The sequence below is a fragment of the Scaptodrosophila lebanonensis genome, unplaced genomic scaffold (genome assembly GCF_003285725.1).
Source record: "Scaptodrosophila lebanonensis strain 11010-0011.00,11010-0021.00 unplaced genomic scaffold, SlebRS2 tig00000001-arrow-pilon, whole genome shotgun sequence".
Lineage (NCBI taxonomy): Eukaryota > Metazoa > Arthropoda > Insecta > Diptera > Drosophilidae > Scaptodrosophila > Scaptodrosophila lebanonensis.
In genome coordinates this window covers 24,631,776-24,655,952 of record NW_022060529.1, presented here as the reverse complement: position 1 = coordinate 24,655,952, position 24,177 = coordinate 24,631,776, and the positions used below count along the sequence as shown (strand labels likewise).

Genomic DNA, 24,177 nt, shown 5'->3' with positions numbered 1-24,177 from the left:
CTGTGAAACGTTCAGATGTTCTCGACAAACTGAAAGTGAAAAGCGAGCGGCGGCCAAACAGGCTGTTGGTGCAACCACCATCGCCATTTAAATCGCTGCCTCCTACGTGTGGCTCTCGAGTGGCGGTCCCAATCCGGGCACTTTCCACAGCACGCTCACTGCGCCGACGCAGTTGATGGTGTCGACGGCGCAGTGTATCAGGCCCGGTAGTTGATCCAATGCGTCGCCTGTTTTGTGTTGGGCGAATCAGATGTTTTTAAAAACTAAGGGCGGCTATAAGCCTTGAAGCATTTATTCATGTGCATAACAACGGGAAATCCCAACTAAATTCACTAAATTTAAGTGAGTTCTCAAATATCACTGTACAAAGATCTTTTATATATGTATATACAAATTTTAATCTACGTTTTAATCGGAACACAAAATTGCAAATAAAATATCCAAAGGTTCAGTATTACTTTGGTGCATATGTAGATGTGGGTGAGTGGAGTTTGGAGGAGCCCAGTCGACTTATGTATCAATTGCTTTTTGGTGCCGTCTCTTTTGACAACTCATTAAACTGTTTGTGCCACTCGAGGTTCTGTTTGGTCACAGACTCGCCTCTCTTGGCTGCCTCCTTGCCGCTGTAGACCATAATAACGCAGCCAAGGGCAGTCAGTCCTATCATTATATTGGCAATACGAATTCTCACCTTGTTACGGCAGCGTTCCATCACATCCTGACTACAAATTAAGAGTGTCAATGCTGTTATTTCTTCATATAAGCACAGGCTTACCTTACGAAGTCGGGAACTTCCGCTTGAGACTTATATTTGCCCGTCCAGACCAAAAAACGTCTTTCTAAGTTGTTCACCTGATGAGTTTTAATAGTATCGAGCATTTGTTGCGTGCGGCTAAAAGAACGTTGCGTCAGTATTGTGGCAGCCCGCTGCGCGAGTGTGCTAATATGACAGGATTTATTTAACATTCTGCTAGTATTAGGATCCGATCCAAATGAATTTAAATATACTAAAAGTGACGGTCAATCTAAGTCGCTCAATTTATGCAATGGCCAATGGGCTAAATTTAGAGTTGTCACACAAAAATTATTCAATATGTTGCCACTCGATATGAAAATTTTCGATAAATTACCGATAACTTTAGTGACCTGCTAGTCCTAATGGAAAATGGTTTAATCTGTTGCTATTACAGCTATTCAAATTAGATTACTTTTTTGCAGGCGGCTAGTAACTTTTGCTAATATGAACATACGTATTTTTGTTTGAATGCATATGTGTGTACATGCATAAATGTACGTGAATAAATGTTTGTCTGTATGTTAGAGAAGTCTATTTCACAGCTAAATTTAAATATTACCAGCCGCTGTGTTGTCGTATGGAATTTATATAACAGCTGATTTGTATAACAGCTGGTATATCGCGCTATATGTGACATTACATTTGTAGTGTTGGTCGGAAAATGAACATCGAACAAAGATCCAACATTAAGTTTTGTTTTAAACTTGGTAAAACTTTCTAAAACTTTCTAAAACCATCCTCAACGCTATACCGACAATGACCTAAAAAAGTCGTTCGATCACCTTCTTGAACGTGCAAAACGTTGTATTCAGGCGGAAGGAGACTATTTTGAAAGCGACCAATAAATTAAAAAAAAAAAAAATAGTTTTCGTTTTTTAATAAAAGTCCTGGAACTTTTGAATTGCACCTTTTTCCCATTACTAGTTGGTGCGTTTTTGAAACTTTTCAAAGCACATATGTACACATAACCCTGAAACTAAAACAATTGGTTGGAAAATTTTAACAAACACGAAACCGGCAAACAGCATGGTAAATAGAGTGTCACGCTCCCATCTCTAGCCGAATGGTTTTATAATTTTATCTATTTTGAAACGATGTTGGTTAGATTTGTTGCCTTAAGCCGATGTTTTCATTTACATATCAAACATGTGAGCAACAACAACAATATTTTGCGATTAAGCAGCAGCGCAAGCATCGACCAAAGGGACATAAAAGATGCACTCGATATCGAGGCAAATCTATTTGAGAACTCAACAGTGAAGCACCAACCAGTTTTAAAGCACGATGCTTTACGCAAGCATAAGCCAATTACGAACAAACAACAAAAGCCACAATATGTAGCAACTGTGGCGGCCAAAAGAACACAAAAAGCTGCTCGTCTCCCATCCCCGCTCATAAAGGACACCGATCTGGATCTAGAGTTTGCACGACTTACGCTGCAGGATCCAATGCTTAGTACTCTGTTAACAACAGTGCGCTCGCGTAAACGGCGCGACAAGAAAAGACAAATTATTATCGAGGGGACAAGGTTAATACGGGAGGCTTTTATGTGTGGCCTACATATGCACGCACTTCTCTTTAGCCAGAAGGAGCACCTGACACAGCTTCAGGAAGAGATTCGGCAGTCCCAGCGCGAACACAAGGCAAAGATATATAAGGTGCCACAACACGACCTGAAAACTTGGTCCTCACTAATGACCCCACCGGGACTCCTCGCTATATTTGAACGGCCATCAGCTCACGGCTTGGAGCAGACGTTGCAGAAGAATGGGTCTGCACCTCTGCCGATTATGGTAGTATGTGACAACATACGCGAGCCGAACAACCTGGGGAGCATTATAAGGACCTGCGCCGCCCTGCCGGTCAGCCAAGTGGTAGTCACACACGGCTGCTGCGATCCCTGGGAGTCAAAAGCTTTACGCGGGGGCTGTGGCGGACAATTTCGTCTACCCATACGCGACGATGTGATGTGGGATCAGTTGGCGCTCACCATTCCCCCGGAAGATGCGGATGATTGCCACGTAATCATTGCAGAAAATAATTTGGATAAATTAGGAAATAAGCAGAGTGTACTAGATTATACAAATATGGGTCACCTCGGTGCTTACAACATTCTAATTATTGGAGGAGAAAGTCATGGAGTTAGCGAAGATGCGTATAAGTAAGTTTAATGTTAATTAATAATGAATATATAAAATTTCTAAAACTCCCTAACGTCTTTACAGATTTATGAACAGTGTTGGGACAAAAGGCAGGTGTGTCTATATACCTCTAGCAGCCGGCATCGATAGCTTAAATGTGGCATCAGCGCTAACACTAATTTTATTCGAACTAAGAAGAAAACTTGTTTCGCCCATCTAGTTAATGTTTAAAATACTGTATTATTTTTTATATGGAAAAACTTGTGCTTTCTAAAGTTTAAAAATGCAATTAACGTTTTATAATACATATATTTTAGTTGCTTTGCCAGAAGTTATGAATGTCAATGACATAATTTATTGCTAAATTGGTTCAAAAGTTAATTGATAAAATTCATTAAATTCAACTATTTGCTTCAATTTCCTTGTACACCTCCCGCTTGTACTCGTCCAGGCCACCCTCGATGGCACGGACAGTTCGATTTCCACATACCCAGAGTTCTTTACAAACGACCTTGATAAGACGTTCGTCGTGAGACACCAAAATGACACCACCCTGAAAACCATAATATATTGTGTGATCAATATTCGATGGGAGAAGGGAAAAGGAGACTTACTTTAAATGCGTTAATGGCTTTGCCCAGCGCATCAATTGTTTCAATGTCCAAGTGATTGGTCGGTTCATCAAGAACGAGGAAGTTTGGCTCCGCTGCAAAATATAAAAATTTGCATTGTCGGGACGACTTTAGAGGTGATTTCAATCTATAACGTACCCATGCACATCTTTGCTAAAGCTACGCGTGATTTTTGTCCTCCTGACAAACTCGCAATGCTCTGCAGCGCTAATGGCCCAGATATACCGAAGCTACCGAGTTGCCGGCGATACTCCTCATCTGGTCGGCCGGGAAACAGTTCAGCCAGAACCCCCACACAAGTTACATTCATATTTAAATGGTCCACATGGTGTTGGGCAAAATAGCCGATGCGAAGGCCACGGTGAAGCACAATATTACCGTGAATGGTACTCAGCTGGCCGACTAAAATCTTAAGAAGCGTCGATTTGCCTGCACCGTTCTCGCCCACAATGCAAATGCGTGAATCAGAAGTCGCCGACAGGTTGACGCCCTTGAAAATGGGAAGAGGGTCACTTTCGTTGTACCGAAATGACACCTCCGAGATGGCCAGCACGGGTGGGTTCAGTGGCTCAACATCGGGAAACTTCAATGTGACAATAGTCTCCTTCTCGACAGGCTTTAGTTCTGGCCTAATTAGAGTTTCAAAATGTGAGGAAGCTCTAAAGAAGTTTGATACTAAATACTTACAATTTTTCAAGCATTTTGATTTTCGATTGCACGGATGAGGCGCGATTCGCATTGTAGCGAAAACGATCTATAAATTCCTGAACGTGCGCTCGATGAGCCATTTGTGCTTCGTACTCACGTCGCTGGGATTTAAGCTTCTCCGTCTTTGTCTTTTCAAACTGCTCATAGTTGCCCTTGTACGCCTCCAGTTCTTGGGAATGTAGATGCACAATGTCTGTTGGAACTGTGTCCAGGAAATTGCGGTCATGAGAAACAACCAAAATAGTTGTGGGCCACGTCTGTAAGTAGTTCTCCAGCCAAATAATGGCCTTGATATCCAACATGTTCGTTGGCTCATCAAGCAGCAGCAAGTCGGGCTTAGAAAAGAGAGCTCGGGCCAGCGCTAAACGCATACGCCATCCGCCCGAAAACGAGCGTGTCGGTCGCAGCTGCATGTCCGCATCGAAACCAAGACCCTTGAGTATCACAGATGCACGCGCCACCGCCTTGTCAGCTTCAATATTCTGTAGCTGCGCATACGTCTCGCTTAACTCCGCACTCAGAGATGCGTCTTGCACACTGCTGTTTAATGCAGCGAGAATTTCTTTCTCTCGTGTTAACAGACGCGTGCGTTCCGTATCGCATTCCAGAACACTTTCTACCGCAGACGTATCATCACCCACTACCTCCTGTTCTACGTGCAGCACGGATATATGTGAGGGTATTTGCAACTGACGTTCAGCTATCATTCGCAAAAGTGTCGTCTTTCCCAGACCATTCCGACCCACTAGGCCATATCGACGTCCAAAGGAGAGAAGGAGGTTCGCATTTTGAAGCAGCACTCTGTGGTTAATTATTTGTAATTAAGAAATACGTATGTGTCGAAAAGCTAGCTTACTCACTTTTCACCGAAAGCTAAGTCGAAGTTTTCGATTTTAATATCCATTGACCGATTAAGTCCTTTTTGGTCCATTTTTGTATTTTTTTTGTTAGTCACCTGTGAAGCAGTAGCAGTTTGTAGCTTTACTGCTACAGGTACAACACCTTGCTTTGTGACTTCCTGCCGCTTTTCCTGTTTCTGCTGCAGTCTAGCTTCGGCCTTTTCCAATTTCTTTGAGTCAACTTTCTGTAAGGGGCCATTATAGCTACTTTTAGATTTTTAATATGGGCATACTCACATTACCACCGTCCTTGTTGACCACCCATATGCTTTGCATGTCTTTATCTAAACGTTCCATGTTCTTTGCCATTTCTTTGCCATTTTTCAATCATTTGAAGGTATTTAAATAAATTAATGTTTAGTAAAATGTTAAAAATATAGCAATTTGAAAAAGTTGTTTGTGAACAAATAAACTTTTACTAACCTGCAATGTTGACAGGCGCATTCAGCACCTTGCGCTCCACGTTCTTCGTGTCGCCTGAAGTCATAATAGTGAAAAATTCGTCGCAAAGGGCCCGTATGCAATCCTCAGATTTTTCGATGTCAATGCTTTGCAAAATATCACCCACAGCATCGAAAATATCATCACATGTCTCGAAATCGTCCACGCTACCCGTGAGGACGCCTGAAAGGACACTTGTTAGCAATGTCAATCAAACAAAACACGTATAACATACCCTCAACATAATCCTTGAGCTCGTTGTCCATTGCTGGGAACTCGCGTTTCAATATGCTCGTGTATTTACTCATTTTTCTTTTCTTCTTTTTTTTGGAACAGCAGAGACACGAAAATTACACGTTTACCCTTGACCTTGATCGTGCAACCCAACGTCTACGGCTGCTATTGGTTACTTTACAATTATTTGCTGTGTCTGTCAATTTAATTGATTTAATATTAACTTCTGTTAACAAATTATGCCTACTTCCTCTAAATCTTTTGCGAGAAAACCCATACGTACCAGGATGGCAGCATCGAAACGACAGAAGAGCGATAACGATAACGCGAACGGATCTACCCACTCGCCATCTTTTGAAGTACTGCCTGCAGTGTTGTGCCAATTGAATCGTTGTCGTTGGCGCGCATTTCAAATGTTGAATTAAATAGTGTAGGCATTATCAGTTAATGAAAAATATATATTTCATTCGTATATATGTTAGCAGCTAATAAATATTTTTAAACTAATAGTACAGTGACTGCTACTTAATTGATCAAATATAACCCGGAAATTTGAACTTAAATAGAGCGGGAACTTTGATGGTGACACATCTTTTTGTTTTCAAGTTGGCAGCACTATCTCATTGCTTATTTTGTGGGCTGGTTTTCTTTTTTAATTATTCAATGAAGTTCGCTTAAACTTTATGAAAAGAAAATCGTGGAAGACGAACAACATCCAAGACGACCGAGAACATTAACTGATGAACAACATATTAAGCAAATCGAAGATTTGGTGCTCCAAAATCGTCGATTATAAAATCAGAGACATAGTTGATGCTGTTGGCAGTTCTAATGGATCAGTTAACACTTTTTTAAAAGATCATTTTTAGTTAAAAGAAACTACATTTTTGGGACAATAGCGTCGCCTTGAAATCTGTAAATCAATGCTCCCTTACAAGCTACAATGCATAATAAATCGAGATGAAACTTGGAACTATGCATACGACGCTGTAGCAATCATACCAAAATTGAGTCAAAATCAAACCAAATTCGCTTTAAATTCAATTTTATGCTGATAATTTCCTTTGATAATCGTGGTATTGTCCATTATGAAGTCCTTGCTCTGAGGCGAGCTGTCATCGGGGAATACTGTTTGAGTTCCATATCTTTTGCGTGAAGTTATGCATTGTAAGAGGCCTGATTTGTTGGAAGACAACTCTTGGTTTTTGCAACCATTATGCGCCAATGCAATGAGATTGCATTCGTTTTTCGTGACCATTTTGCTAAAGGCAATAAGATTAAATAAATAAATAAAGATTTTTAAAGTTATAACCAAATTTTGTCATAATTGTACACAGTATGAAGCTGCCACGGATATAACATAATAGGAATAATAATTTAAAATAACAATTTAATTTTAGATTTTTTGTTGTAAAACAAAATCAATAGAATAAGATTAAACGAGTTAAAAACATACATACATAAGTCATTTGTCTATAAGGGGCGTTGTTGGTGTTTTGGGGTTTTCTCATACATAAATTATTGCTTATAATTATCAAGTTGTAATAAGTTCTCATGCACTGAAAATTTGTTCATAACAATTTATAACCTAGGATTACTACTATCACCGTTATTCGCTTTTCAACTCAAAGCGTTCTAATTCTACGCGTATTATTCATATATGTTAATAAGTATGTATTAAATAGTGCTGCCTCTAAGTAATATGTACATTGCTAATATATAACTTTCACACGTATGTATATGTGTATTTGAGTGCCTAGATTTATGTGCAGTAATTGGCGAACGATGTTCAAAAGCGCCCACTAGGCGGAGGGGGAAGCTGAATTTAGATGGTTGTTGTTTGTCTTGCGTTGTCGTGCTCCGCGTCCAGACAGCAAATACGACAAGTCGATGGGCTGCTCCTGTGCCGTTTGTGCATCCAGGCATTTGAGTTTCATTGTAATCAAGATATTCTCCAAGCGCATGCGTTTTTTCTTAACAAGCTACAATGACCGTAAATAAGTTATTAATGGGAAGGTACATTATTGGCAATAGTTTCACGCACCTGCACATTAGGCACAGCCGGGGCAATGATGTGTACAGCTGGCGACGTCGTTGCTACTACGCTATTGGCTGTGCGGGGCTTCCGTGTACCACCGCCAACGCTTCCACTGCATTGATTTGCAGTTTGCCCCGTTTTCTGCTCAAGTCGCGGCTTTAATTTCAGTGAAGAGAGAGTTCCTACTTCGTTATCAGTCTTTTGCTTTTTCGTTTTCAACAGTGAGGAATCCACATCGTGTGGCTGCAAAAAAAAAAGGTTTAGGATTAGACTATTGCCGAGAATGATAATGACCGTGGACTTACCGCATAGCTTTTTGAGATTTTCAGCTTCTCAGGGAACTTTCGGAACGCATAGCTCTTAGTGCATGTCGGATAGTTGGCTTTTGCCTTGGAGAAAAACCGCGCCGTCTTGTCAACGCGCAACTCACATATATAGCAATGATCCTCGTCCGTGCACTCCATAGGCCGTCCCTTGCAGAATGTGGTGCGATCCAGCACCCAACAGCGTCCAATGACCAGCTCAATCGGCACCACTTCATACAGCGAGACGCGCACCACCTCATTGGGGTAGAACCGACGCGAGGGCTCGTGAAAAGTTTCGTGCGGCCGCAGAAAATGGTGCCCAAATATAAAGCGTTTGCCAGCATCGTTTTTCCACAGATGCTCAACGCGAAAGATATCACACTCCTGATAGTCAATAGCCCCAATGGTTTCATAGGTGTGCTTCTGACTGGGCACCACTTTACCTTGCTCATCCTTAATCGGTATGTCGCGCAACACGTAGACAGCATCGCCCTGACGAACCTGGAGGTCGCCGCGCATCAGCGACAAGTAGTAGCGGTGACCCTCTTCGGTGAATTCCTCCAGCGGAATTTCGCGATCAACTTGACGGGGCTCGCACCGCTCGCACTGATAGTTGTCCGCATCGATATCTGCCTTGGTGCACTCTGTGTGCTGCCAGACCATGCACTTTGCGCATTGTATCATGAGTCCCTCGTCCTTGTAGAGGCCACAAATGCATCGTATGACGTCCTCTTCGTTGTCATCGTTCAAAGTAGCAGCTGGTCGCGGTGGTGTTTGAGCAGGCACCTCCACTTCTCCCTCCCCTGCAACATTCTTCAGTGCTGGCTCTTGCGGTTCCGCCAATTTGACAACATCTGCCTGCTTGGGTTTAAAGCTCTGCAACGCTTGCGCCTCACCCAGTATGTCCAGAAGCTGGGCATAACTTGAATGCTTCTGCTGTTCATAGCACTCGAGCAACGTTTCCAGAGCTTTCGCCTTGCCCTCATCCTCACTGTGGGTCTGGCGTGCATCGGCAAAGAGCTGCAACATTTGTTCGTCATATTCCTGCGGTGTCTTATAGTGGCCCTGTTCTACTTGTGCCTGTATGGTCTTGAATTCCACACGCGGTCCGACTTTGGCTACGCTTTTCAATGCCTTTTTCTTTTTACTTGTCGCCACTGAGCTGAGCAACTCGGACATCTTGAGCGCCTCCAGCGCATTGCAAATGTCACGCAACAAAACGGCCATTTTTGCCATTTTCTCAACCTCAGGATCCTGCACAGCGTGTGTGAGGCCACGCGTTTTAATGTTGCGAGGTGTACAGAGCGCAGATATTTGTGCAGCCAATGTTACGGAGGAGGAGGGAGTGGAGGGTCGCCTTTCAGAGACGGTTCCATCAGTCGAAACTGGCGCCTTCGCTGCACGTTTTGCTTTGCAACGGCGTATCTATAGAAAAGTTAATTGGCAATTATTAGACAATTATACAATTTTGGTTCTCATTCCCCCAGAAGCATTATATAAGTAAAAAATAATATATTGTAGCACCGATACAAAGGGTATATTTCTAACAAAGTTAACGGATATATCTCCAGCTTAAACGAATATAAAGTGTTTGCGTTTCAAGTTACCTTTATCGTTAGCCACTTACTTTTTCAAAGTTGCGAACCAAAAAGATGTTACACTGCTTTACTAGCTTTTTCTCCTTTTCGGACAGCTGTTGTACACGCGCTACGGCCACCTCCTTTGTTGGCTGTCGTTGGGCATGTTTTCGTGCCTTGTGCTTCCGTTGACGTCCGTTGCGCGCATCCTTGGAGGTATTTGGGGACGTGCTTTCTACCGGCTTGATTTCCACCGGCAGTGGCTTCACTCGCTGCGACTTTCCACCAATTACACCACGACATTGCGGTGTATTGCAGCGGCATGGCTGGCCCTCGGAGGGATTGAATAACGAGAAGTTGTAATCGTACGTCAGCTCCTCACCCTGCTCAATGGGCCGCTTGGCAAATAGCACCATGCGCGACAAACCATTGACGCTCCATTTTTGCATCTCGCAGTTCGGCTCGCACGAATGATTTACGAACCGACAATCACTACCCATGCGCTGACCATCGATCACCAGACCGCCATCCAGATGCAGACAGTAGTGATGCGTGTCGTTTAAATAAATTGTTCCCATGCGCTCTTTGAACTCGCGTTCCGTGACTACCTCACCGACGTATTCCAGGATGTAGGTGCCCTTGGGTATGTGCAGCTTGGTACGTACACCCCAACCCTTGTCGGCGGTCATGAAACGCTCGACACCCGGAGCGACTTCGTGCTTCTGAATTTTCTGGTTGCGACACTTGTCACCTGCGGGACAATTGCTGGGAGAGCATTCTGTGTATACCATGCGGTTGAGGCAATTGTCCATGCAAGCAGCATCCGGCTTGCAGTTACACGTGGGATGGTCGAAGCCAGCGAGATTTGGTCGCACCGATTCAGCATAGACGTTGGTGCGTATCTTACGGTAGTTCCACGACGGCACCACTTGTCGCGTGGGCAACTTGGCATTTGTGTAGGCCCACCAGATGTCGTAAGGCAGTTCAAAGTCAATCTGAGTTCGTCGATGGTAGCGTTCGCAATAGGGGGGCGGCGGTAATAAGGAGGTGTTGTTTGGTTGAAGCTCCTCCAACTGACCTGGTATCTTCTTGGAAAGTTTCGGAGGCGGTGGCATTTGGGACTGTTTGTAATAGTTGGAAAACAAACCAGCCACCAAATAATTTTTTTTTAGGCGATTTAGTTTTCGGGCCGCCGTTACTGTTGTGATATTAGACGCATTAGAGGATTTCTCGTCGCTGGTGTCATCGCAGCTGGCTTCCTCCTGATTTGGTCTCAGTGCCTCGCTTAAAGGTAGCGGCTCATGTTCCGTAGGCAAGTGTCCACTGTATTTGGCAGCTGCCTCTTTATCAATCTCTTCTGCTGTACTGGGCGGCTCGTCAACCTGTTCAGACGATTCCTTTGTATCTAATGGTTTGATCAAGGTTTTACGCCGCTTTAAGCGGATTTTGCAGCTGAAATTCGTGTTAGGATCTACACCGGCCGGCAGCTTAATGTTGGTTTGAAACTTATTGTTTGCTTTGGGAGCTATTTGTGCTGGTTTTTCATTAAGTTGCGTTGCCTTCGGACGACCACGCATCTTTGGCTTAACGTTGGAACTGGGACCAGGAACCGATACCACATCTGGCTTTCGTCCTTTTCGCTTGAGGGAATTGCTTCTTAGTTCCAATGCCATTTGTGGTTGCGTCTTTCCGGTTTTAGATTTGGCGGGCGTGGTTGGTCTCGGAGAACCCTGCAGCCGTTCCAGCGCCACCACGGAGAGTCTGGGCGTCCGTTGATTGCTGCGCGCAACAAAAGTCTCTCTTGCCTCGCCTGTCAATGGCACGCGCTCACAGTCCATTGCTCCAATTAATGCCGTGCTGCTTCTTGTCTCGCGTGATATTTTCTCCTGTTGCGGCGCTGGCTGCTGCTCGGTTTCCTCCTTATCCAATTGTCCTTGTTCCGGCAATGTTGTAGCATCGCTCACCTTACGCTTTTTGCGACGCACTGTAGGAAACCCAGTTCGATTGATTTTTTTTCGCTTACGCTTGAGTAGCACATGTCCGCCAGTTTTGTGTAGCAGCGACTCTACAACGCGCGTGCACTGCTCCTTCTTTGGGTCCTCATTAATGTCCAGCGTTAGCAACGGCGAGCTCACTTCAGCCTTGGTGATAACAGACTCATTAAGCTTAGCCATAGGTATTTGAATTTCCAGCTCCACAGAGGGTTCAAAGATACCCGGCGGCGGATATGATGCAGGGGACTGCAGCATCGCTGTGATTGGCTGCTGTGCGCTGCTCTTCTGCTTATTCACTTCCACCCTTTGTCGTCTCTGTTGCTTCAGTGAGCAGAGGGAGCTTGGACTAATGTCCAACAGTTTGCCGCCACTGATGGAATTGGTGTCCACAACAATACGTAGAGGTGAGCTGCTACTGCAAGAGTTTTCACCCCGGCTAGAGGACTCGAGGAGATGGCGCTTTTTAGGCGTCAGTGCTGATTTGCAGTTGGCGGCGCGAGCATTAAACTGCGCCTGAGATTTGGTAGAAGCGGTGCTCTTTGCAGTCGCCGCAGCTGCTGCCCAAGCTTCCGCATTCAGCTTGCTATTACCTGCTGCAAAGGCTGCAGCTACATCAGCAGGCGGACGTTCTCCAGGTGTCAGTAAGTAGTGACGCTTCTTGAGCGGCAGCTTATGATCGTCGGGGCTGGAGCTTGTGCCGGCGGATTTTTTGTGCCGTCGCTTGCTAGCACTAGCGCTCGCATTAACTCCAGCAGAGAGCATAGCAAAATCTACAAGAGGCTCACTCAATTTGCGTTTCTTAAGCGCTCGTTTCAGCGGCTTGCCATTGCCCACATTATTTGTAGATCCTGTTCCCGTGGAACTACCACCGCTAAGTAGTGGTTGTAGCGGGCCCGCCAGCGTCTGCTGAAGCTTGTTAGCCTCCGCCATTAGCTTCTCCTTGCCGCTACTGGCGGTCAATCGATCGTCCTGTATACGACAGCGTGTGTGGAAAGTGCTCGTGATAATGTCGATCTCGGTGAGTAGTTTTGAATCAATATTCAGCATCTTGGTACTGCTGCGCGACAAGCACAGACTCTTACGTCGATGCCTGCGACGCATACGTGATGTACCCGAGATATAGGAGCTGCACATACTGGCTGCGGACGACCGCCGACTCTTAATTTTCCCTACGGCGGGCGGACTTGGCTTGCCGCCCTCACGGCCAATGGAATGCTTACGTTGCAATAGCATCTTGTTGATAAAAGTATCCGGATTATGTGTGCTGCTTGCCCCCGCAACCACATCGCCACGTCCGAAATACTGCCCGGTGGTCACATAGCGATTTATCTCCCCATACTTTTTGCTTGCACTAGTCGTGGGCAAATTTTGAAGGCTAGGCTTACTAATGTATTCATTGCTCTCCTCACTGCTTTGGCCTAGGGACAACCCAGCTAGCTGCAGAATGTCCTGCTCGTCGCTTGGGTTGGTCGTAATCCCAGAGTTGGCGGTAGCTGCGTTGCCTTTCAGTAGCATGGACGCACGACGCCTGCGCCGCAGCTTGCCACCTCCCAACTTGCCACTTTCCTTGCAATCACTGCGATAGCCACAGCTCTTGGCGCGACTACGCCGACTCATGCAACTCTTGACGCTGAAGCGGCTTTTGCAGCTTGCGTCGCTCTTATACCCCGAGTTGTGCGCATTCGTGCTTCTCTGATGTCGGACACTTCCGTAGTCTGACACATAACCGCTCTTGGCGGCCAGTATTTTGCTGCATATGGTTGTGGTTATTCCACCGCCAGTACCTCCACCATCACTTTTGTAGCCGCTCACACTTCGCAGGCGAAACTTTTTGTTAACATCGATCTCCCGCCAGACTGGATCCAGTTGCAGTTCCTCCTTTTGCGATTTCTTGTTGCCCTGGCGCCGTTTGTTGCGTGGCGGTGGGTAAAGAACTCGTTCTGTCGCATACATTCGCTTGTCCAGATAGGCCATGTCGATTTTCGGCTTGGCTGAAGTTGGCAAAAGATTCTCGTTGTTGTTGTTGCTCACTTGCATTTTTGGTGAGGGCGTTGTGCTCTGTGTAGTGCTAGTGGTTGAGATTACACCCGAGTCTGCAGATTCATTAATAGGCACAATAGCTAAAGCTGTTTCTACTGCTGTGCTGAGTTGCTTCTTTGGCCGTCCTCGTCGCTTGCGACTTATGCTTGAAGCCATGCTGTCCGATTGTGAACTGCCCAATGCTGGAGACGATTGTGCTGCTGTCGCTGCACAAGCAGCAGTTTTGCCGAGCATTTGTGTCTTTTCCATAAAGTCTTGGAGCAAGGTGGACTGATATTGGGGAAGCTGCTTCGTTTTGGCCGCTTTGCGAAAGCTACCCTCTACTGTTGTGTCCTCCGTGTCGCTCTCAACTCGCTTAATGGCCGCCTTGACTAGATTGGGCAGTTCGTTGTCACTTGAAGAGTTACCAATATTATCACTTCCTGGCGCGTTTGAAACTTGCAGGAAGGAACTACTGCTGGCATGGCCAATGGCGGTGAGTAACAGGCGAGGAGCTCTCTGTTGATGTATTTTAAGTGGCAAATCGTCTTCCGAATCCGAAGAGAATGCCGATTGCAGACGCGGTTTTTTCGAAACTTGTTTGCTATGGCCAGTGCAACTGCTATTATTATTGTTGTTGTTAGTGTTATTGCTGTTATTGTTCTTTTGTGCAATTTTCTTGCGCTTCACTTTAATCTTCTTGGTTGCTGTTGTACCCGTTGTTGTAGCATTTGTAGTCTTGTCCTTGATCCCATGGGCAATAGTTGTTGTTGTTGCCTCTGAGCAGCCCGATTCTGTGGCATCGCTAAAATGGGCTAATGCCGATGTAGGCAGTGCCAAAGACGCAGACATTTTGCGGGCCTTTAATGAAGATTTTAACTCTGAAAGTTTGCTATGGTTTGTGCTCAGACTCGTTGTCGTTGATGTAGTTGTTGCCACTCCCGAAGTGGTGCTTGTGGGCGGACGTATAGCGGATATTCTCATGCGCAGCCCATCGGTATCGGAACTTTGCACGCTAAATTGTGTGGCTGTCTTCGTTGACTTTTCATGTTGCTGTTGCGCCGCTGAGGATTTACTCGATTGGTCCGTAATAGAGTCAGTTTCCTGTTGATAATTCTACATTTTAGTTTAAAACGGATTATCCTGCTACTTTTGTAACACCAAACTCACCTCATTTTCACTGCCGGATTCTTGTATACATTGCGTTTCCAAAACCTTTGCTGCTCTTGCTGTCTCATTTTGCCCACTGCTCATATTTCGACTCGAGGGCGCGCTGCAAATGTAAAAACTACGTTCAATACGTGTTTAGGACGCAAGTTTCAAGGGGAGCACTGAAGCGTGTAAAGCGGCAGCCAGCTGCAGCTGCCCATTTGAGTAAGTGTCGGTGGAGGTGGGACCTTAACTTGCAACATTAATTGTGGCACAGACAATTTTTGACAGTGCTTTATATTTAATCGTATTAAAGTAGGTCAAACCACAAACGACGACAACGTCGTCGAAAGCGACAGCCACAGACGGCAAGCAAATGGGCATAATGTGTGTGACTGGGCGGGGGAACGAGAAGCGACGTAGAAAACAATTTCCGAAACTTACGTTATGTTTTGATCTTTTTTCGCAGCTCGTAGCTTTTCACTTTTGACTTTAATTTATGCAGTCGGAATAAACGATCAAAAAATAACTAATGTGATCGAGTTTTGCGCCTTTATTCATTGCATTCGCGGTGGCTTGTTAAAAAAATGGCGGCTGTACAATTTTCACTGCTGCTTTGTTCAAAAACTCATAGAATAACATTGCTTAGCATGTTCTGCACATTGCATTCAATTGTTTTCACTTGCACTTATGGCGATTGTTCGTTGTGATCATTTTGGTGGCAACAATTTGCATTGTATATTGTATAATTGCAATAATAAAACTAAAAACCCACAAAATCGCGTACGAACATAAATAAAGAAATGAAACGTTAGAGACTCTAAATAATGACGATAGGCGACCGATATCTTAATATGTGAAACAATGAGGAATGGAACAAAACAGAAAGAATAACTCTGTCGTTTTGCAGCACTACTAAAGGAAGAAGAACGCCATAGTGCAATAAAAAATTTTGTTTGTGGGGAGCTCTTCATTTTTTACGAAAAAATGAGCGGCACTACATCGAAAAATGGCACCAACAGTGCAGTGAGCAGCATGTTGTATGGCTCGACCTTTTCAGCCGAAAGTATTAAAGTAATGGCTGAAAGTATTGGAGTTGGATCGCTATCTGACGATGCAGCCAAAGAGCTTGCCGAGGATGTGTCGTGCAAAATTAAGAAGATGGTGCAAGATGGATGGAAGTGTATGCTCCATGCAAAGCGTCAGAAGCTGTCGGTTAAGGACATAGATACGTCACTAAAAGTGCGCAATGTAGAACCACAGTATGGGTTTGTAGCCAAGGACTTTATACCCTTCCGCTTTGCGTCCGGCGGTGGTCGTGAATTGCACTTTACGGAAGACAAGGAAGTTGATTTGAGTGAAATAACGGCGAACAGCTCTGTAAAAATTCCTCTCGATTTGACTCTGCGAACACACTGGTTTGTAGTAGAAGGCATACAGCCCACAGTGCCAGAAAATCCTCCGCCGCTATCAAAGGATTCGCAATTTCTTGATTCTGTTAACCCTGTCATTAAACTCGACCAGGGCCTAAGCAAAGATGCTGCCGGCAAGCCAACCACTGGAAAAATACACAAACTTAAAAATGTAGAGACTATTCACGTAAAGCAACTTGCCACCCATGAGTTGTCCGTAGAGCAACAGCTGTATTATAAGGAGATTACTGAGGCATGTGTCGGCTCGGATGAGCCACGCCGTGGTGAAGCCTTGCAGTCACTGGGGTCCGATCCTGGACTGCATGAGATGCTTCCACGCATGTGCACATTTGTTGCTGAAGGCGTCAAGGTGAATGTTGTGCAGAACAACTTGGCTCTCTTGATCTACCTTATGCGAATGGTTCGCGCGTTGCTGGATAATCCTTCGCTCTATTTAGAGAAATACGTAATATGCACTACAAATATTTTTTAATTCCTATTAAATAAAACTGCCTTCTGCTCAATAGCTTCACGAGTTGATACCCTCGGTCATGACCTGCATTGTTTCTAAACAATTGTGCATGCGTCCGGAACTGGATAACCACTGGGCCCTCCGAGACTTTGCCTCTCGACTCATGGCACAGATCTGCAAGACATTCAACACATTGACAAACAATTTGCAAACACGTGTAACTCGGTAATGTTCATGCGTCTTTTCACCATTTTATACTTATTAACATAATTCTCCCCACAGAATTTTCAGCAAGGCACTGCAGAACGATAAGACCCATTTGTCCTCTCTCTATGGCTCTATCGCAGGTCTCTCTGAACTTGGCGGCGAGGTTATTAAGGTTTTTATTGTACCACGTCTAAAGTTCATATCAGAACGCATCGAACCTCATCTGCTTGGCACCTCAATGAGCAATACGGACAAAACAGCCGCCGGCCACATACGTGCCATGCTTCAAAAATGCTGCCCCCCTATTCTTAAGCAAATGCGAAACGCTCCAGATATTGCTGAAGAGTATAAGAATGACTTTGGCTTCTTAGGTCCGTCACTCTGCCAGGCAGTAATAAAGGTGCGCAATGCTCCAGCCACATCAATTGTCACAGTCTCCTCAAACACAATCAACACGGCGCCGATTACTAGTGCCGCTCAAACAGCCACAACAATTGGGCGCGTAGCTATTCCTTGCTCACAACGACAAGGGTATGTGTGTTGCATGTTTCTATATAAAGTGAAGGGAAAAGCTCATTTATTTCTATTTTTGTTATACAGAAGCCCAGTTGTTACAGCTCTGCCTCAAATACGCGCCATTCAAACATCCCAACCAGCCCAGAAATTTGTTATTGTCACCCAGAACTCGCCGCAGCAAACACAACCAAAGGTGGTGCATCGAGGCTCGTCGCCCCAAACTGTTGTCCTCTCTTCGGCCAATAGCACTACGGCATCAAATTCGAACTCTTCTGGCAGCAGTGGGGCAGCAGCAAGCAGCAGTCTATTGGTTGGGCGGAACAACGACAATGTAGGTTAAATTTTAGAGATATTTAATATAGTGTATAAACAAAGAATGGTCGCAAAGAAACGTTCCCTAAAATTTTATTAATATAAATAAATCTTAAATTTGTATAAGGTGAATTGAAGTTATTGTGTTAAGTTTAAATCGAGATTATCGGGATATACATTTTAAAATAATTCTACTCCGTTCGCAAGATTGATTGTTTTCGTTACTCTGCTGAAGAATATGACCATCCCCGTGAGATGTGTAATTATATTCCTGCCCTACTAAAAATAGGCTCGCTATTATTATTCTATTTCATTAGTATTTTAAATAAAACTATAGATGGTTAGTTTTATCCATAGACAGGTATATTGTATCACCAATTACCTCTCTTTTACGCAATTGAAAAATTTGAAGCTGCTTTTCCTTGATCTCTTTTCACAGGCGTTTCTTTGCGATCACTTTTTCAAGCACCTTACGAGACTATGAAATTCTATATCTTTTTTAGAGTACACTGGATCCTCATTCTTTAATAATTGAAACGGAAATAGTACGTGCTCCACCTGAGATGGATGATCTGTCGCATTTAGAATAGACAAAATAATTAAACGTGTTGTGCTTTAATTAAACGACTTTTACATTTAATAAATAAATTCTTCCAGCAACTATTCAAACCCTTCCCCAACCACTCATCGGTCTCTACTTGGCGCGCAATGCAGCACGCATGTGCGATGCCAGTGAAGTGGCTCTCTATTGATTTTTCGAGTAGTGGGCGCGGGTAGGTTTCCGTTTCCCAATTTAATAGCAATTCACAGTTCGGCACGCACAGTTCAACGAAAGTAGCTGTTGGCTCTGACCTCCGCTGCCGTTGCATACACAACAAAACAAAATCGTTGTACACACATATATACCACAATAGAGTTTCGGGTAGCTGTCTCTAGACAAACAACGCACCATTATTTGCATCTTTATTGATATTAAGTCAAAAGCAAAATGCACGCACGCTTTGCCGAACCGGAGCCGGAGTCCCCATCGCCGGACAATATGGACAAAATCGAAGCGGAGCCACTCGAAACACGGATTGAGCAGTTCAAACAAAATTCCAGCAACATGGCCGCTCTGAACGAGTTCATCGACGAGGTGGTACAACAAGCTGAGACGGAGGCCAGCAAGCAGCAAAATAAACTAGAGGCAAGCAAATCGCAACAGGTAGGTTATCATTTATTCAAAACATCGGAAAGCTGAAGCCAAATGTAACTCTTAACAATTACAGGGGAAGGAAAAGCGACAGAGTGAGTACCGATATTTTACATTTTCTGCAAGCTATGGAAATTTAAAATTAGCACGATCGAAGTCCGCAATGCATTTTGAGGTGTAGTACACCTTTGCGCATGAGTCCTTGTAGTCCTTTTCTGTAAATGGTCGAGACAACACAAATCGTGTATATATTTATACATATGTATATACATTTATACATATGTATATATATTTATAAATATGTATGGATATGTTTGCAATAGTTAGCCACCATACTTACGCGCATCCTTGCAATGGCCGAGCGCTGCCTTAGCGGGCTCCAGCAGCTCTAGTGGCAAAATAATAGGCATCTGAGCAAATGCTTTGCTTACGCTGAATTCGCCCTTTTTGGTAACCGTACCTGCCAATTGGGCTACGCACTTGGTGTAGCACTAAAAGGATCATGTATGGTTGAGCTAAATATGAAATAATACGCACAGGGCTCACCAGCAAGTCCTGTGTCGGCTCCAGATCAAAATCGCCATCTCGTATTCGGTCCAAAATCTCAATAGGAACCTTAAATTTGGCCACACAGCCGTTGCGCATCATGTCGAGCGATTGCAGAAACTGCTGCATGTTGACTCCTTGGCATGGGTGCAGCAGGTGGCAGCAGCACAAAACGCTCCACAGCAGAGCGTACGCATTCCGATTGTTATGCCTCTTCATGGTAGCGAGCAAGTGCAACGGGCACGCCCGTTGGTGCCACTTATAAGTTACCTGGGGATGCTGGCACGCCAACTTCCGACTGCAGACTATTAATTAAAAACTGTTTGCCACGCCCCGCAATTAAAAGCATCGTATGGCGTCAGAGTTATCGCCATATTGGAGGGTTCGTCTTAGCTTCACTCTCTTTCTTAAAGGTTTAAAGGGAAGCTCAAACGTGGTCCGCAATTATTTATAACTAACGTGTACTCGTACTTTTACCTACGATTAACGATGTGTTCGTCCATCATGTTTGACTTCCTCAACATGTATCCGGCACATGTGGCTCCTTCTTAAACATTTGTTTCGATTATAATAATAATTTCTTTAAAATTTTATACTCAACAAAATTCGAAATCCCCTTAAAATTTGTATAGAGAGTTTCTTCCTAAGAACAAATGTTCTCTGCCTTGGAAATGATAAAAATAATTCTTAATATCAGACTAGAATGGAATGTTTGTCAAGTGGTTGACTCAACTCTTAAATACCCGAGTACAGGGTCCACACCGCTACAAATTCTATGGATGTAATAGCTTCTCGACGTCTTGTGGGCACTTCCCAGCCTAAGATGCTCTTTTTGCCTTGATCAAAAAATTCCCAGAATATTTTCAGAAAATTAAAAATACAAAGTTATTCATGGAAAGTTGTATTGTTCCCTTTAAAGGAATCTCTATCAACTGCAGCTTTTGATCCAGCTCTCTAAAGAAAAAAAAAAAAAGCTCGTGTTGACTAGGGACTAAGAGAGTCGACATATCAAGGTTGATTTATGTACGCTCAGCCGTTCCCGTAATCTAGGCGTTCACCCCAGATCGTCTCTTCATGCTGATAAAGAATATACATATATGTATGTATACTTAATGGAGTCGGAGATGCCTCCTTCTGCCTATTACACACTTTGCACGAACCTAATATACCCTTTTTACTCTACGGGTACAGCGTATAAAAGGCGGAGGGGGCTATATCAGGATGGTATGCGTTTCGTATTTGGTTAAAAATCATGTCTTTGTGGCGATGTCAACGCGGCTGCTTTTATGTATTAAATTTTGGTCCTTTGGAACCAACTTTGCAGCAACACGACAGGAACCCAAATAATTAACTACAATGTCCTGCACCGACATTTTTATGAACAACAATAGCATCAAATTTCACAAGAGATTTTCTAGGAGACGACAGAATTTATTCATTATTCTAAATCTGAATTCAAATTTTGAAACCGTGTTTAAATACTGCCTTGATCGGAGCGGCCAATAAAAAGCTCATATTAAGCTCCATGTGCTGGAGCTTTTGCCACTACATGGACGGTGATTGTGTATTGTCTTCTACTTGTATGTATATATGTATAGCATACATATACATACATACGCCTTTGAGAGGCCAAGTAAATCCGTTTGGCATAACATTCCTGTTAAGTTTGGCATAACGTTCCTGTTCAGATTTGTCAGTAGTTGGTATCCTTTATGTCTGCATGAATGGGAAAGATCGTTAAGAATAATGGCGGATATTCAGGGCGATCTAATAATTTCACGAAAAATACGGGATCATAAATAACAAAATTTCAATATTTTTTACAAATTTTGTTGGGCTCACCTATTATTCTGACGAACCGAAAAACATTGTATTTTATGAATTAACCCAAAGCTAATTAATTTTTTTACAAGTAGTTTGTAAAGCCGTTCATCATTTGTTTTCACGCTAAAGTACGTTTATGTTGAAAGCTTACTTATATTTTAAGAAAAATTAAAATATAAATGAAAGGAAAGTTTTTTTTTTGGAAAAAAAAAATGCTTGCACCTATAATTCTGTCCAGGTGTGTATATACATATGTACATGTATGTATGCATGTGTGTATTTGTTCGTCTTATGTCCGCTTCACTGCACCTTTGTGAAAGTCTTTTATTCAATCACAACCACTTGTTTCTTTTGCTTTAATCGCATGTATTTCGTCACTGACTAAAATGCTAAGGTTTCGCCATACCAGATTTTAAGAATGGAAAGGTTGTCAATCGGGCGCGCGGATTCGTCGTCCGGATCTTCGATGCGATTTGTAATTGCGCCAACAACAATGCAGCAGCTGCGACGACGCGCTTCAAGCTGCGCTCCGGCAGCGGTAGTGGCGGCGTTGGAGGCAACAAGCGACAACAGTCCCAGGGCGAAGATGGTGAGCCGGAAATTCTGGCGCTCAGCGGCAAGAAGAAGAGTTGTAATGCGGATCCGAAGAAAAAGGGGAAGGGTGTTACAATGGCCGACGATGTGGAGGGAGGGGCGCGGCTGGTGGAGTAAACGAGTCAAAGCTCAAGAATAAAAACTAAGCAAAAAGAGTTGGACACATGAATACGTTTATATCAGAAATATGGTAAGAGACTAATATAAGCCAAGAAGGGCAACAAAATCAAAGAAAAATTAAAGACATGGAGATGTGGAAAGCTCATGTTATGTGTTAACCTAATAAAGAGTCCATTCGCTATTCTTCTCAATCCCGAAAACCATTCCATTTTAGGCATGTTCAATATTTTGTATTTATTTAACTCACGGTTTTTAAAAAAGACTTTCCAGGCTGTAATGGATTGAAATTATTCATATTTCAAGCCCTATACTCGTTAAACGTTAAATTCAGTTGCATTCTTAAACTCCTTGTGATCTCCCGCCGCAACTATCCTATCAAAAAACGTAATACTTTTAGGCTAGAGCACAAAGAAAATTTACACCGAGCGAAAAAAAAAACACCCGAATTTCGAGGCAAACACAATCAATATTGTACGCATACGATACATAAATAAATGCAATTTACACACAATTATATTTAAAAGACATTCATAAAGAATGAAAATGATCTGCAATTAAGGACAATTTACCAGAGCTGTGCTACATTTTCCAGCCGCTCAACTCCAACTATCGTAAACATCATTAACCTCTCTACTTACATACATACATCTCAGAATATACATATGTACACATACTATATAGTACATGCATACATTTGAATGTGTAGATGAAATTACTTAGCTGTGCGTGTATATATAGTCGTTCAATGTTTGAAATCAAAGGTTCAAAATACATGCACACGTACATACATACATACTTATATATAGTACTTATAAAATAAACGTGTACTGATTTTATACACATACATACAAAACAAAGTATTCCGACCTGTAGACCCGTATTTACGAATAATACAGGCAAACTGAACATTTCTAACCGAATAGGTTTCCTCACCTTATATATGTATTTTTGTGAAATCCTTTTAAGCGACCGCAACAACAAAAAAAAACGAGCAAATTTTGCTTTGCACAAGTACCAAAACCGTAAATCTTTACAAACTATATCTAACTTGAGAAACATATTTGACACAATTTTTATAAGAAATCTTAAATTATAGACTTTTTTGTGATGCCAGCACAAAAAAAAAAAGAAGAAAAACAGAAACCTCAAACATTTGCATTTTCTGTTTATACTTAGCTACACACACATATACTTGTACTAGTATGTATTAATTTAGTTATAATTTTGTGTTTCTAAATAAACTATGTCTGCTATAAGGCAACCTATATGTATGTATATGAGATCTATTGTATCCAGTTAACAATATCAGCAATAAATTGTAACACTGTTTGAAATTTGAAAAGAAAACCTATCGTATTTTAGAAATTATAAATGGAGGGTGGGAGGAGAAACAAAAGTTAACCATTTGGATAACCAATTAAAACTAAGGGTACTATTAACTCATTCATCCGGTTGCGAAACTCAATACTCGCAATCGCATTCGTACATAGTATGTACACACATTTATATACATATATATGTACATATATATTTTTATATCCAACCGGCTATTTACAAAGCATTGCATTTTGTAATAGTTGTACGACTTCTATGGAATTAAAAGTCGTCGGACCGCATCATTTCAAATGCACGGCACGTCCGACTTTTTACTAAAATTAAAATAAGTTTATTCGCAACATTCTGAGTCCGCTTTTGAATCAACAACAAATGTCGAATAGGGAACATGCTGGCTAATTTGCCAGATAAAATGCAATTGGCGCGTTCAAAAAAACAAAACAAAACAAAGAGGGAGAGAGAGGGAGTTGTCCGAGTGATAAGCTGGTAGCTTCTCATATCTTAAACAATTCCCTGGCTGGCAAGCCCTCATTCGTTTGTATACATCTGTATGCATATATCGATCAACGTACATACATATGTATATCAGAAATGTTGGTTGCGCTCTCCATAGCTTTCAATTGTCGGAACATGTTTTGCTGTCTACTCGATCGAAAACTTTAAGTACGCGACTTGCTTGCTTTCTGAGGCTCATCATTTAGCCAACTGTTGTCG

At 42.9% G+C, this 24,177-nt stretch overlaps 7 protein-coding genes across 8 annotated transcripts; 3 read left to right on the top strand and 4 right to left on the bottom strand.

The window, feature by feature from the left end:
• Positions 1-274: 274 nt before the first annotated feature.
• On the bottom strand, positions 275-1,049 carry LOC115633835 (UPF0389 protein CG9231). Its single transcript, XM_030531325.1, has 2 exons — positions 776-1,049; positions 275-722 (listed from the first exon to the last, which is right to left on the bottom strand). Exons 1-2 carry the CDS (start codon positions 964-966, stop codon positions 518-520), a joined length of 396 nt encoding a protein of 131 aa, XP_030387185.1. The 5' UTR covers positions 967-1,049; the 3' UTR covers positions 275-517.
• Positions 1,050-1,868: 819 nt separating this feature from the next.
• On the top strand, positions 1,869-3,242 carry LOC115633739 (rRNA methyltransferase 3, mitochondrial). Its single transcript, XM_030531212.1, has 2 exons — positions 1,869-2,957; positions 3,022-3,242. The coding sequence occupies exons 1-2, from the start codon at positions 1,891-1,893 to the stop codon at positions 3,155-3,157; spliced, it is 1,203 nt and encodes a 400-aa protein (XP_030387072.1). The 5' UTR covers positions 1,869-1,890; the 3' UTR covers positions 3,158-3,242.
• A 16-nt stretch (positions 3,243-3,258) lies between these two features.
• LOC115633738 (ATP-binding cassette sub-family F member 3) lies at positions 3,259-6,149 on the bottom strand. Its single transcript, XM_030531211.1, has 9 exons — positions 6,135-6,149; positions 5,853-6,047; positions 5,600-5,800; positions 5,414-5,487; positions 5,138-5,361; positions 4,257-5,078; positions 3,708-4,198; positions 3,552-3,643; positions 3,259-3,490 (listed from the first exon to the last, which is right to left on the bottom strand). Exons 2-9 carry the CDS (start codon positions 5,923-5,925, stop codon positions 3,338-3,340), a joined length of 2,130 nt encoding a protein of 709 aa, XP_030387071.1. The 5' UTR covers positions 5,926-6,047; positions 6,135-6,149; the 3' UTR covers positions 3,259-3,337.
• A 1,072-nt stretch (positions 6,150-7,221) lies between these two features.
• Positions 7,222-15,686, bottom strand: LOC115621413 (histone-lysine N-methyltransferase ash1). 2 transcript variants are annotated; one of them, XM_030515064.1, is made up of 6 exons: positions 15,378-15,686; positions 14,955-15,057; positions 9,822-14,900; positions 8,195-9,619; positions 7,896-8,132; positions 7,222-7,833 (listed from the first exon to the last, which is right to left on the bottom strand). In XM_030515064.1, the coding sequence occupies exons 2-6, from the start codon at positions 15,036-15,038 to the stop codon at positions 7,654-7,656; spliced, it is 7,005 nt and encodes a 2,334-aa protein (XP_030370924.1). In that variant the 5' UTR covers positions 15,039-15,057; positions 15,378-15,686; the 3' UTR covers positions 7,222-7,653. The 2 variants fall into 2 exon arrangements, with proteins under 2 accessions (XP_030370924.1, XP_030370932.1); XM_030515072.1 differs by having other exon boundaries at positions 9,822-14,888.
• A 204-nt stretch (positions 15,687-15,890) lies between these two features.
• Positions 15,891-18,505, top strand: LOC115628797 (transcription initiation factor TFIID subunit 6). Its single transcript, XM_030525009.1, has 5 exons — positions 15,891-16,811; positions 16,873-17,042; positions 17,100-17,555; positions 17,625-17,871; positions 18,356-18,505. Exons 1-5 carry the CDS (start codon positions 15,921-15,923, stop codon positions 18,440-18,442), a joined length of 1,851 nt encoding a protein of 616 aa, XP_030380869.1. The 5' UTR covers positions 15,891-15,920; the 3' UTR covers positions 18,443-18,505.
• A 162-nt stretch (positions 18,506-18,667) lies between these two features.
• On the top strand, positions 18,668-23,089 carry LOC115630566. The gene is made up of 3 exons (XM_030527185.1): positions 18,668-19,056; positions 19,121-19,139; positions 21,809-23,089. The coding sequence occupies exons 1-3, from the start codon at positions 18,841-18,843 to the stop codon at positions 22,123-22,125; spliced, it is 552 nt and encodes a 183-aa protein (XP_030383045.1). The 5' UTR covers positions 18,668-18,840; the 3' UTR covers positions 22,126-23,089.
• On the bottom strand, positions 19,048-19,883 carry LOC115630576 (general odorant-binding protein lush). Its single transcript, XM_030527197.1, has 3 exons — positions 19,591-19,883; positions 19,385-19,535; positions 19,048-19,259 (listed from the first exon to the last, which is right to left on the bottom strand). Exons 1-3 carry the CDS (start codon positions 19,807-19,809, stop codon positions 19,171-19,173), a joined length of 459 nt encoding a protein of 152 aa, XP_030383057.1. The 5' UTR covers positions 19,810-19,883; the 3' UTR covers positions 19,048-19,170.
• Positions 23,090-24,177: the final 1,088 nt, after the last annotated feature.

Bases quoted from the DNA above. Each gene is read 5' to 3' on its own strand.
- LOC115633835 (XM_030531325.1), bottom strand. From the start codon at position 966: ATGTTAAATAAATCCTGTCATATTAGCACACTCGCGCAGCGGGCTGCC. The intron at 723-775 runs GTAAGCCTGTGC...CTTAATTTGTAG, and splicing joins GAAGTTCCCGACTTCGTAAG to TCAGGATGTGATGGAACGCT.
- LOC115633739 (XM_030531212.1), top strand. From the start codon at position 1,891: ATGTTGGTTAGATTTGTTGCCTTAAGCCGATGTTTTCATTTACATATC. The intron at 2,958-3,021 runs GTAAGTTTAATG...ACGTCTTTACAG, and splicing joins GTTAGCGAAGATGCGTATAA to ATTTATGAACAGTGTTGGGA.
- LOC115633738 (XM_030531211.1), bottom strand. From the start codon at position 5,925: ATGAGTAAATACACGAGCATATTGAAACGCGAGTTCCCAGCAATGGAC. The intron at 5,079-5,137 runs GTGAGTAAGCTA...AATTAACCACAG, and splicing joins GACTTAGCTTTCGGTGAAAA to AGTGCTGCTTCAAAATGCGA. The intron at 4,199-4,256 runs GTAAGTATTTAG...AACTCTAATTAG, and splicing joins ATCAAAATGCTTGAAAAATT to GCCAGAACTAAAGCCTGTCG.
- LOC115621413 (XM_030515064.1), bottom strand. From the start codon at position 15,038: ATGAGCAGTGGGCAAAATGAGACAGCAAGAGCAGCAAAGGTTTTGGAA. The intron at 9,620-9,821 runs GTAAGTGGCTAA...ACTTTTCTATAG, and splicing joins TGGTTCGCAACTTTGAAAAA to ATACGCCGTTGCAAAGCAAA. The intron at 7,834-7,895 runs GTGCGTGAAACT...CGGTCATTGTAG, and splicing joins CGGCTGTGCCTAATGTGCAG to CTTGTTAAGAAAAAACGCAT.
- LOC115628797 (XM_030525009.1), top strand. From the start codon at position 15,921: ATGAGCGGCACTACATCGAAAAATGGCACCAACAGTGCAGTGAGCAGC. The intron at 16,812-16,872 runs GTAATATGCACT...TCTGCTCAATAG, and splicing joins CGCTCTATTTAGAGAAATAC to CTTCACGAGTTGATACCCTC. The intron at 17,872-18,355 runs GTAGGTTAAATT...TATCTTTTTTAG, and splicing joins TTGGGCGGAACAACGACAAT to AGTACACTGGATCCTCATTC.
- LOC115630566 (XM_030527185.1), top strand. From the start codon at position 18,841: ATGCACGCACGCTTTGCCGAACCGGAGCCGGAGTCCCCATCGCCGGAC.
- LOC115630576 (XM_030527197.1), bottom strand. From the start codon at position 19,809: ATGAAGAGGCATAACAATCGGAATGCGTACGCTCTGCTGTGGAGCGTT. The intron at 19,536-19,590 runs GTGAGCCCTGTG...TGATCCTTTTAG, and splicing joins AGCCGACACAGGACTTGCTG to TGCTACACCAAGTGCGTAGC. The intron at 19,260-19,384 runs GTAAGTATGGTG...GACCATTTACAG, and splicing joins CGGCCATTGCAAGGATGCGC to AAAAGGACTACAAGGACTCA.